At 38.6% G+C, this 13,725-nt stretch overlaps 1 protein-coding gene across 1 annotated transcript; it reads right to left on the bottom strand.

Moving 5' to 3' along the window:
- Positions 1-12,328: 12,328 nt before the first annotated feature.
- Positions 12,329-13,222, bottom strand: LOC139122328 (uncharacterized). Its single transcript, XM_070687722.1, has one exon. It carries the CDS (start codon positions 13,220-13,222, stop codon positions 12,329-12,331), a length of 894 nt encoding a protein of 297 aa, XP_070543823.1.
- Between the last annotated feature and the right edge of the window lie 503 nt (positions 13,223-13,725).

Below are 13,725 nucleotides of genomic sequence, written 5' to 3'. Positions count from 1 at the left end.
TAGAATGAGTGTATACACGATATTTAATAGCTTCTACGGATCTTTGCTGTGATATTCATAGTCAAGTGAATTTTAACAAATTTTCATGCACCGCCCATTTAAGTACCAAATGGTTCGGCTATAGTTGCAACCGTTGATCACACAAACTCACACAATACCATACAACCAGGCTAATACATCATAGTTAGTGATAAATCTGCCATACCAAACTAAAGGTATCCCTTGCAATATAATATTCTACTGCATAGAATTACTGTAGACGATATTTGGTTTCTCTCTAAGGTCTAAGGTTGGACAATCGAAGACGACGGTAACATGCAATTATTGTCAATCTTTAGAGCTTCCACTGTTAATGATGCTGCCACACCTACATGATAATGGTATGTCCCAAACTGCCACCCTGTTAAGCAAGCATTGCAGTAGCATAGACAAATGGGGAAACTTCCAAACACAAACCTATATACCAGTATACTAAAGAAGCCTGTGGCATCGGATATGTACATCTGTTTTAGACCCCTTTCAAACCAGAGATTTGTGTAGAAGCCATTACTTGGCTTTCACAGACAAACAATTCCATAAATATACAATATGACAATGGAAAGAAACAAAATCCTTTCAAACCGAATCAAGCACTTTTTTCACACATAATTGTCATATTTGCATCATGTTTGGTGATCAATTACCTGACCTTGCTTGATTAACCAGCAAAGTTTGCTCTCTATACAGATGACACTTTTTGTGAATTTACTTATGCTATCCTGCATCTTGTTAATGAAAGGCTGGTTGTTTACACGATTTTTATACCACAACTTCTTTTAAAATTCACTCATAGCGACTTCCATGCAACACTTTTAGTACAATCTGGTATGTTAGCTGCCTTGCCAAGACAATCTGACCAATGTCTATCGAGATTTTCACCAAGTTCACACTTTTATTGCTCATTAGCATTGTTAATAACGTTGACGTCACTTGAACAAATAGTAATTTACAGTTCAGCATGTATCTACCACAAACACAGGCAAAAGGTGCAGCCATTCCCATTTGTTTGCAATTGGACCATGGACTTAAAGAATATTATATTTGGCATTTCTTAAAAATAAAACAGGCAAAACGTTGATTTGATTACTAGAACTTTACCCCAAAATGTCTTTTAAACACAACATATAAATATGTCCATGCTAGTTGTTTGTAGAACAGCGTGTCAGCTGCACCTAATTTCTGTCTTCCTATTCGGTCATGTATTTACTTATCCAAATGTGATCAATATTTTAATACACGCTAATCAAATGATCATTCAGAACATGAAATCCAATTGATACCTGGTATCTGACATGTGATTCCTGAACACAAGACTTTTGAACAAATATCGGGGAAATCCCATACATTATCCCTCTTTATTCTTTTATCAATATCTACAACATTCAATTCTATTAAAGATAACCATACAAGCATGCCACATTTCGAAATGCCCATATTTAATGTGGAAATTATTCAGTCATGAGCACCACAAACTTGGTCTACAGACAGACCGACGGATAGATGGACATACAGACAGACTAACATACACAGACTGGCAGTGACGATATTGGCCCCCATACCTTGACCCATAGAGTGTGATAAAGATATAACAAACAGCTGGGTGTAATGCTTAACTGGTTATATATACAGGCACTCAGGTTGAATATATAACAAAAATTTGATCAGTTTCTTGTCCTCTTTCTACTTCGTATGTGATAATTCCTTAAGACAATCAGCTGGCAACGCAGTTTATGTGTTGAGAAATATGTTGTCTTTTACTTGCACTCAGTTAACTTTTCTTGATTGTTCATGAACAATAGATGAAATTTACTGAAATACATGACATGCAACCAATGTTTACATTTTGCCCATACACCGGATACAAGCAGAGATTTCAACATACAACCATTACCTGTGAAACCATACAGGGAAAAGTAAATGTTTTCTTCCAGTACATCTGGTGCATCCACTTTTGGAACAACTTACAGAACCAATGTTACACAAGGGTGATTGCATTGAGATCAACTTTCAGAATTTTCACTGTGGTAACCTGGACCACTCCTTTTAATGTGAGCTAAAAAACTTAGGACAAAGACACCTTTAAACTAAATGCTAACGATTTGTTCTCGACAACATCAAAAATGTACAGTAATATATCAAGGCAGATTTGAACTGCAGTAGATAAATAGTCTTTGTTAGATTTTGGCCCAGTTACTCGCCTATGCACACCTCTACCTATTTTCTTGATGAGATAAAACCGCTGTGTTCGAAGTTTCTAACGCCCAGCTTCACTCATTTCGACGATACTAACTAACGAAGCTCATAATCTATGTATGGAATTGTATTTACTAGTGTTTTCAATAGCACTTGCGTTTTCCACGGTCAAAGAATATCATCTGTACAATAACCAACCATCAACAATAAAATTGAATTCATACCAAAGAATAATTTCATTTTGTGGCAGAAATGAATATATAGGGTACATTCATCTCCATACACATATCATTATCATTCATAAGAATCCATCTGTTTTACAATCCATTTCATCGTTTCAGTGGTTTTTTTACAATTTTGACATTTACGTGCTCAAATCAAACCGTTATCAAGCTTTCCGTCTTCAGTGGAGGTACGTTTAGCAGTTTCAGCCAGTGTTAGGTTGTAGCTTGGTGAAAACAGGGTGCCTTTGGATGGCTACTATTTTCCTGAACCAGCGATCTGACGATATGGTCTGTTAACGTTTTTAACAAAATTCTCATCATTAAAGCATTGAGTAAGTCAGACACATCGACGAACACTTCAAGGGGAAATATGTTTCCACGTACTACTATACTACCCTACCCTTACCTGAACCAGGGAAGGAAGGGACTTGTCATATTTAGTACTGTTGTAAGTACAGAACGAGAAACAATGGAAAAAGACGGGAATTACAGCCAAACACGTCATCAGTCATCATTAAGCGGAAGACTGCGAACCCGATATAAATGTAAAACTAGAAACACAGAGACTTAATACTTTGGGTGTAATCAAATGTCAATGTGCCAGGAAAGATAAACAGATTTAAATTCATGATTTGGAATCAACAACAAACAACAATCAACGGATTTCAATGACAATGTATGAATGAATTCTACAAATCAGAAACAAGTAACCAATCAGAGAACGGGCTAATTGTGGGCAGTGACTGTGACGTTGATATCAGCTTACACCTCCGCACAAAGCTTATGAATAGAAAATTGTCCTATGGTTCTGCGGACTGAGTCGTTAACCGGAACGGAAAATACAGCATCATCATTTCTACTGGGTGTAGCTGAGAACGGTTGAGTATGAACATTTCAGCTTTGCCCCTCTCCCCTCAAAAAACACACACAAATTGACCAGCTTGATTCAATGACACTAACCATTGATATCTTCTCTTTTAATAGAGAAAGAGACGAGCGTATTTTTAAAAAGCTCAGAAGAAAAAATATTCCTATGATCCCGTGACCACATTTCAAGACACTGTTAACGTCATTTCTCTCCGCTATTGGAAGCACGAACAGTTCTGTACATGAAAAGCTTTGACTGACGACCCATGATCAGATGACAGAAAATCTTTAAACTAACGATTCAATATGTCATGTTTCGATCAAGCGTAAACTGCGAACAGAATAGAGTTGAATGGTAGTTGGATAAATCAGGTTTTTGTCATGTTACTCGCCTACGCACACTTTTGTATTTTATTAGTTTGATAAAGCAGCTCTGTTCTAAGTTCACCATGCGAAACTTAAATCGTAAATTTTGATTTCAACAACAATTTTCACGACGACACCTTAGTTATGGACATTAGACTATTTCAGGCACGACTGGACATAAGATGAACAAATTCGGAAGAAGACCATCGATCATTGAAAAAAGGAAAAATACTTTGTGACAGCATAAACTACAAACCAAATAGATTTGAATCGTAGTTAGATGAACAGACCAGTCTTAAGCCTAGCAAGTTGCCAATGCTCAGCTTTGCCTTTTGTCTGCGTTCGATAAAGCTCATGTGTGTAAGTTCAGCATGCGTGACGTAGCTCTCTAATTTTACCCTTAAACAGCTTGCTTGTTCAACATTCCAATCGCCAACCTTTAGCCTCTCGTGTGATGTCTTTTATCCCATAGCGCAGACAGCCATAAACTAAATTACAAACTGTAAATGAAGATTGCCTCCTGAAGGTCGTTTCTGTGGTCGCCGATCACACTATATATAGTACGCGTAAATGTACCGTACAGCAAAACACTTGTTGCTATATATGTCTATCTGTTATATACCCTTCCACAGAATTCCAACATGGTCGACTGGGGCGCAAGTTACGCGATCATGCTCATTACGATTTCAAAACTTTAAGACACCATAAACTACTGCTGTTGGTAATCGATAATACTTAATTATTGACTTCACGTAATTTCAAATTAATACGAGCAACTCAGTCTTAAAACAAAACATTAAATGTAATTGCAAGACAAGGGCTTGAATCATATACATTTGACAATATTTTCACCACAGATAAACTCGAAAAAATACTATTTTTGTAGTTCACAAAAGCAACGGCACTCCATTGGGACCAAGTGTATTTAATACTATGAGGATTTGTTGTGAGCGTTGCCGTACAAAATTACTTCTTTGATATAAGATTTTATTTAGAGATACCAACCACGACTAAGGTTAAGCACAAAGTAGAGTCAATGACACTTTGCCCACGTTTGGTTACATGTGTCAAGCTACAATGAGTGTTTTTGTGTCTATGACTACCTTAAATGGTAGACTATATATGGGAGACCGAGTTTCACACATTTTTCGAGGCATCTCTCAGTACGAAATAGCCCTGGAAAAAGACAAATTAGAGAGACATTGCGACAAATGGATTTCAATTTTACACAAAATTGTAGATAACTAAGCACTGTACTTCATTTTAATTTAAGTTCATGTTACTAAAGAAAATGTTACCAATAAAACAATTTAAATACAAAAAAAAGCTACAATGAGTGTATACACGATATTTAATAGCTTCTACGGATCTTTACCTTTGATATTCATAGTCAAGTGCATTGAACAAATGTTCGTGCACCGTCCATTGAAGTACCAATGGTTGGCAACTGTTGCAACCGTTGATCACACAAACTTATACAATACCATACAACCAGGCTAATACATCATAATTAGTGATAAAATCTGCCATACCAAACCAAAGGTATCCCTTCTAATGTAATATTGTATTGCATAGAATTACTGTAGACAATATTTGGTCTCTCTGTAAGGTCTATGGTTGGACAATAGAAGACGACGGTAATATGCAATTATTGGCATTCTGTAGAGCTTCCACTGTTAATGTTGCTGCCACACTACATGATTATGGTATGTCCCAAACTGCCACCCAGTTAAGCAAGCATTGCTGTATCATAGACAAATCGGGAAAACTTCCAAATACAACCTATATATACTAAAGAAGCCTGTGGGATCATATATGTACGTCTGTTTTATGCCGTTCTGAACAAATTTAAAAGCATTAAACCAGAGATTTGTTTAGAAAAAAATCACCTTCACCTTTGTCTTTTTATGATTTTTATAGCATTCAACACCAAAAATAATACAGTTTACCATATCAAATGCATACTACATCACCACATTATGTACTCTAAGTACCTGTAGAATCGCCAAAAATAAAACAAATATCTTCACAATATTTATTAATTTTGTTCATGTCAACACAATTTGAATAAGTTATGGTACTACCACTCATTGGAACCTTCATGCAAACTTCCAACCTGTATTGGAAATGATTCTTGTACAGATATTTTTTCCAAGAACAAAAAAGAAAAGTTAAACAATTTTACAAGCAATTAATTTCGAAGATTAAATTGGTATTTTTTTTGGAAATCCAATATGGCCGCCAAATAACGTGACCAATCCAAATGTCTTTTGCAAACTTGAAAGACATCACTATAAGGATTTCCTGAGTAAAATTTCAGCTCAATCGGTGTGTTAGTTCTGGAATCGAAGATTTTTGAAGATTAAATTGGTATTTTTCGAAAATCCAATATGGCGGCCAAATCATGTGACCGATCCAAATGTCCTTTGCAAACTTGAAAGAGATCACTTTAAGGATGACATGAGTAAAATTTCAGCTCAATCGGTGTGTTTGTTCTGGAGAAGAAGATTTTTAAAGATTAAATTGGTATTTTTCGAAAATCCAATATGGCGGCCAAAGTCACGTGACCGCACGCGATTTTATTTGTAAATTCTGAAGACCTTAGGTCATGCTTGCTATATGAAAAAATTCAAATTGACCAGACCCCTGGATCATCAGGAGAAGCCATTTTTAGGTTTTTGGAAAATCCAATATGGCCGCCAGGTCACGTGAAAATTTCAAGGGTCAGGTGCACGAGTACTAATTGACACCTATAAGCCCTGCAAGTTTGAGAAGTTTTTGTTAGACCGTTTAAGAGATCTAGTCGGCAAAAAATGGCAGAAGAAGAAGAAGGGGAGGAGGAGGAAGAAGAGGAAATAGTAGAACTCGAGCAATAAAAATAGGGGCCCAGCTGGCGGCTTGGCCCCTAAAGAAATAGTTTATCTTCATCAGTTGCATGGATTAAATACGACAAAGCCCAGACTTTTGAGAAATTTTAAAATTGCAAGACAGGCGTCTGATCAGAATCTCTGACAATGATTGTTGTGATCAGTGTGAAGAAGCAGCTTAGTAAGCAACAGTGGGACAACTTGTTTACCAGCCTTGAGTCGCGTTCACTGAAATGATTGCCTGATTGCTCTGGGGACAGAGGTCTAGCCTTAAACCTTTTTCCTCAATTGATCATTGGCAGTTACTGTCCGCCTCAAGTGCCGTAAGATAAGGATTGCCAAGCGCATGCTTAATTTTAATAACAATGTTAACACTGAGTAGACACACAAAGACAACCAAAGCCCATCTTATCAGGCTCTGCTATGTGCAACATCGTTAACGAGGGTTTCTTGTGCTGGGAGGTACAAAAGATAATAAATGCGACCGGGTGCCAACAGTACAAATATTTCACTGCGGCCAAACAATAACGTTTTACCTTCCCCTTTCTTTACTCAGAGAATGTAAAGTTTCGGCCCGAGGCACTGTTTTTTTCTTTTGGACCCTGGCACCAAAATTCGCAGTGACAAGCAATTATAACTATGTACATACTAATTAAAAATCTGTAATGATTGTGACATAGCGTCAATCACGAAAACATCATCTTCTTGTAACTTTGGTTTGTGGGTATTATTACCAATGGTTAAAGGAATACATTATAAAAAGGGTAGACATATGCCCTATTTTAGATACCCGACTGGTTTACACCGGTTTGAGCTGGTTTGAACTGGTCATTAAGCTCATAAAACTTCATAAGCATTAAGGTAACTACGAAGTCTTCAAATTGTACGTAGACGTCTCATTTTACCGAGTATTCGTTCCTGACCTAATTGACGAAATTGTGAACTTCATCAGTGTTAAGGTAACTACGCAGTCTTTAACTTTAACATAGAAGTCTCCATTTTCTCCAGTCTCCGTACCTGACGTAGTCAACGTAGTTGGGAACTTCATTGGTGTTCAGGTAACTACTCAGTTTTTAAATTGTTCTTAGAAGTCTCCATTTGTCATTGTCACCTTTAGTTACCTGACATAGTTAACGTAGTTGAGAACTTCACAGCGCTCTTGTAACTACGCAGTCTTTACATTTAACGTTGCGATCTCCATTCGAATTTATAAGCGTACCTAACAAACTTAACAATGTTGCGAAACTCCTTATCTCTGCTGAACTAGAAAATAATGTAAAAAACAGAATAGCATTGAAAGAAATGAAACAAAATGCAGAAGTCTTTTTGTACACACTATCACACGTAATGCTCATTATACGGGAAAAATTAAATTACGACAAATAATGACTGTACAATAGGGGACTACGAAAGTGTTTTTGATGTTTTAAACAATGATTTTCGGTAAATGATTAAGAATTCCTCTCAAGTACTCTGTCGTAGCGATATTCTTTTAAAAACTGCCTTTACCCATTTAGTAATCAAAAGTTACATTTGAATGATAAGTTGTATATTTTATGGTCCAGGAACAAATTAAGAGAAGAAGAAATAGTTTATCTTCATCAGTTATATGGATTATATACGACAAAGCCCGGGCTTTTGAGCAGTTTTAAAATTTCAAATCAGGTGTTTGATAAGAAACTCTGACAATGATTGTTGTGATCAGTTTGAAGAAGCAGTTTAGTAAGGAACAGTAGGACAACTTGTTTACCAGCCTTGAGTCGCGTTCACTGAAATGATTGCCTGATTGCTCTGGGGACAGAGGTCTATCGAAGTACGAAGTCAGTGTAACCCCAGTGTTTCTCGCAAGTCACGGGGCCCTGGGATTTGAGTACCGCAACAGAGAACAGTATGTTTTCAGCTATAAAGCTGTAGGCAACTTGAATTCGATAATATAGTTTATCTTTCCTCATCCACTTACGTGGAAAGACAATCTAAAACGATAATGAAACTTAGGTTGGTCTCTTTCCTCAGTTCCAACTATTGAAAGATTTCTATATATGAAATACACTGTTCCTATTACCAACCAAGTACAGTTAGTGGTCGCTCTACAACCATTTCAAATCTGTAACCACAAGAGTATCACTTTATTTTTGTTTGAGACTAAAATTATCTAAACAATAACAAAAAGTCAGAGTTTGTTCCTATGGTTAACGGTGACAATATAAAGTGACCAAAGATTGACAATAAAATGAACACTTCAATTACAGTGTGAAATTTGCTTTGTCAGTAGCTTTACAAATCTATTCCACACATTTGTACCTTTGGTGTAGGTGGAAGGAATCCATATTCAATGCCAACGAATACTGGCTTCACAGTTACGTAGAACAAAGAACACTCCAGGCAGCGTGCGAAATTCTCGCAAACCCGATGTCCCGAGACCAGCTATTTTCACATGAATTGAATATTTACCCGCCATATGACAAGTATGGTATCGTCTAGTATCGAAGTTAGAGTCGGATTGAGCAAGTCGGGCTTGTCAAGATCTGTGAGGTGGTAAAATCTCCGATATATATTGGATATTTACCCCGCGATTTAAAAGTCTGGAATCGACTAGTATCGATATTAGAGTCCCAATCGCCGATAAATATCAAGTAACTATTCGTGATTTCACTGATCCGGCCTGTTGAGACGCATGGCACATCATTCAAGAATTGTCCAGTATCAATTACTAGAGTCCCAAATTCGTCGATATGTATCAGCCTTAACCTTGATTGTAACTTGACCTTGATGGCCATTTGCCTTGGTCACCTGTAAAAATTACATTTTTGTGATTCGTCTTTGACATGGGTTTCGACACTTCAGTATTTTTCTTTTCATCAGTTGTCCTAATTATTTGTATTCCCTTCTTTGATTTGATGACAGTCACCTTCCCTCAAAGAGGAGAAGCCAGAATTGTTTTTAAAGAGTCACATGTTGTATTGTCTCCATTTGTGTGTGAATCGCGTGTTTGTGGTGCCAAAACTTACCATCCCTGATGGGAATTCTGGACGCTTAGCTTTTCTGTGTCGGGCATATTTCAAGCCCACGCTTGTGGTCGTTTTCTTAATGTTAGAATTATTTGTTGTGAAAGGCTGTTTTAAAAAAGAGAAACGCAAAATGTGTTTGTGCCTAACCTTTCACGGATTTCATATGTTTGTTTGTTTGTTTGTTTGTTTTGTTTTCATTTTTTGGCACTGAAATCAGTTGCCTAAACTTTTGGTTTTGATACTCATCTTCATTTGCTTTCCCTTAAAAGAATTAGGCCTAAAAGACACAAAAACAGTTTGATTTTAGCATGTTGATTTGGTGTTTTTTTTATTTTCAATCAAATATTCTAGGCCCCTATACTGAGCACGGGTAAAAATCTGCACTATTATTGAATTTTACCTGACGATCGGACCAGTTGATTTCCTTCAGGGCAAGTGATTTGTTAAAGTTGCTGGGGCGCTTGGCCGGTAGAGATTTTGCATGAATTTCGCACACTGCTATCAGCTATCTAACTGTTCTGTGAAGCGTAGTACTATCTAATGAACCTGTGTAAACCACCTGAGCACATTCAGTTCACATCTGGTTTACCTTAGATACCCCGTCCATGCATGTACACCATTTGCTGATTTCCAAATCGTACAGGAGAACTCTTAGGCTTGAACCAGCAAAAACAGCCACCCCTCCTCTTCGTTTGAGGAGCGACTGATGGTAAAATATGGTGGTTTCAACAGGGTTCGAACTTACAACGTACGGTACCTAGCAGTTATAACCGCTGTGTGACCGCTTGGGGTGAGGTGGTTCGTACACTGGCGCTTGGCACATTGCTGGGATAATAATCGTATTTAATATGTACAATGTCTATATACGACTTGATTATTCAATAAAAGAATCACCATACGTGATATTAGTGTAGGCCTACAGGCCTACATGTTGACTGGGGCGAATGGCTATGGCTGCCTGGCTCGGGCCCGGCGAACGCACTGCATAATCATCAATGTGTAGAATGTCTACATGACTTGATTATTTAATAAAGAATAACGGTACGTGATATTACTGTACATGTCGGCTAGCTTAACCGAGCGGCTGTAGAGCTCTGCAGGGCTTGGGCCCGTTGTCCACTGCTGCACAGACAGGATGGAAAGGTAAGAAAGCTTTTCACCGCCCGATTTCATAAATCAGCGAAATTCACGAACTCTGAGCGTTTCCGGTGATAACAACTGGTCAACAGTCAGATGGTCGCATAAATAATCGATCGACTGGTATCTTTTGCCTAAAATGATACCTTACCTTATGCTACTGGCGAGAAATCGTCCTGAAATCGGCTGGGCACACCAACCCAGCGCCGGCCATTTTGAATCAGCTGCATGCAATGACGTACTGCATACAACCCTTCACAGATGACGTATTGTCTTTCAATATAGGCCTACACCAATATCACGTATGGTGATTCTTTTATTGAATAATCAAGTCGTATATAGACATTCTACATATTAAATACAATTATCCCATCAATGTGCCAAGCGCCTGTGGGTTCGTAGATACCCAGAGACAGTACGAACAGACGCACGTGTTCAGTTGGCAACAGCAAAACTCAACTCAGCTTTATTCCGCCAAAGTATCAGAACACAAGTGCCCGTGAAAGTGGGCGTGGTACAATACAAATATGGAAAGTCTCTCGGTGATTGACAGCGAGACAATACGCCAATAGGCAGGAGGCAATAAACATACTCTTGTTCTCAACATTACTCCGCCCGGCGAAAGTGCTGCAATTACTGAACAACTGAATTAAACAGTAACTGAATCTGCAAACACAATAACAGCGCGATGATAAACATGACTCCTTCAAGTCTGCAATAATACGTGGAAATCAAATTTTTTGACCTAATATTATATAGGGCTCAGCCCTTGGTGTCGCGCCAGGGTTAAGATTGGAAATGTTATTTGTATTGATTCATGATAAAATGTAATTAATTGTTACTTCATAAACGTATATATGACAACTATGCCCAGTTTCCCTCTGATGAAAGCAGTTCACGTACGTACACGCGCGGACGTCAAACCCTGCAGCAGTGCAGGTAGGCCTATAGATTTTCTGTAACGTGTAAAAATTTGGACAAAAATTGGCAAGTTTTACATTGATAACAGCCTATAGCGTTACATTTTTGTAAACAAGGGACGTATCATGCAATCATTATCATTGCAATGGTAACCGCACTGCCCAACTTCCACTTGCAAGCTGAAAACTATAGCGTTCCGTCTAAAAACTGGCAATTTTTGAATTTAACTATTGACACTGGGGCGCTTTTCTAAAATTCAATCCCAGCATTCTTTGCGTATGCCACCGTTCATATGCACGACTGTTTTCTCCCTTTGTCTATATTAACGATATTCAGTATGAGTGACAAGGTGCATAATAACATTTACTGGCTAATAAAAGAGGTATATTTTATAAAGGCATGTTATATAATAATAATTTGTTTCGTATTTGTTTATTTACGAGTACTCAAAAAAAAAACATGGCGGCGCCCACGAAAGAAGGGTACACTTCCGGTTACTCGCATAGTATATTATGAATAAGCGCATGCGTAGTCAGTAAGCCGCTGGCGCGACTATAAACCAAAGGTCAACGTTTGCGTCCGATTTTAAAAACACTATTACTTTGACGTATCACACAAATGTCCAATGATGCTCTATGAAACTCGATAATACTAATGTCATGCAATGGCAATGTTCAAATATTCGTAATGACAAGTGAAATTAAAGTCAGTCCTCGTATGGTGAGTATTTTATACATTGACGCGCTTTCTTGGCAGCAGCGCGGGTAAGTTTGTCCGGCTGTGTAACAGTCTTTGATTCCTTGCAATCCGTTTGATCATCATTGGTTTCAGAGCTGTTGAGATCACACAAATTGTTGCCGTCGATGTCCGCACCCAGTTCCAAAATTGGGTATAGTTTCTTGATAGGTCGATTTGTGCGACCAAACTTTGTTTTGATTTCTGCCGAGCGTACGAGATTGTCGTTACCATAGTTCAAATTCTCGACGACAGCAAGATTCCATTTCATTCGCGGTACACGATTGTCCTCGACTAGAACAATGTCACCGACGTTAATGACATTCTCAGTTGTTCCCTTCGTAGTGTTCAAACTGTCACGTTCACGAAGTGAGGTGAGATATTCCCTTGACCAGCGTTGCCAAAAGTGGCTAAGCAATTTCGCGAGAAGGTCCGATCGTTTCTGGAGAGCTGATTTTGTCACACCGTATGTCGGATCTTCCAACTGTTCGATATCCGGCGTGTCGTAAGGTAATCTAGTAAGTTGTCTACCATGTAGGAGGTGTGACGGCGTTAAAGGCTGAGGATCGTCGAAATCACTAGACGTATACGTGAGAGGCCGATCATTGATGATCGCTTCAATCTCCGTAACTACTGTTTGTAGTTCATCGAACGTAACATATGATCGTCCGAGTACCTTCTTCAAAGCGATCTTTGTTATACCAATTAGGCGTTCATAGAAACCCCCAAACCACGGGGTGCGCTTAGGAATAAATTTCCAATCGATTCTGCGATTTGCTAAGTAGGACTTGACCGCTGGCGAACTGAACAGTGTTTTCAATTCATCTGCTGCGCACTCGTAGGTTGTGGCATTGTCCGAAATCATGTAGCGAGGTATTGATCTCCTTGCACAGAATCTACGAAATGCGCGTAGGAAAGTTTGAGTGGAGAGGTCATGTACGAGTTCAAGGTGAACTGCACGAGAAACAGAACACGTAAACAAACATATGTAGGCCTTTTCTTCACGCCTTTCACCCAGCACGAAAAGTGCCCCAGTGAAGTCGACACCAGTCACTGTAAATGGGCGGCAGACAGTCCATGTAGCCGACAATGATATGCTATGATATGCAGAATGTACAAGTTTCAGGTTTCGTCGACCAACTTCCCCTCTTGGGTACAACTTCAAACTCTGAAATACCAAGTCGGTGGCTATCGTCTGTTACATAATTCAATAGCAAACTTGTGGAAGTTTCCAAGTTCGTGGGACCCTCTGCCAACTTGCCAACTTACTTGCCAACTTTCAATGGGGAAGTTGGCGGGGGCCTCTGCCAACTTGCCAACTTACTTACTTGCCAACTTTCATGGGTGGAAGTTGGCGGGGGCCTCTGC

The sequence above is a fragment of the Ptychodera flava genome, chromosome 22 (genome assembly GCF_041260155.1).
Source record: "Ptychodera flava strain L36383 chromosome 22, AS_Pfla_20210202, whole genome shotgun sequence".
Taxonomy (NCBI): Eukaryota; Metazoa; Hemichordata; class Enteropneusta; family Ptychoderidae; genus Ptychodera; species Ptychodera flava.
This window is presented reverse-complemented; position numbering and strand designations above follow the sequence as displayed.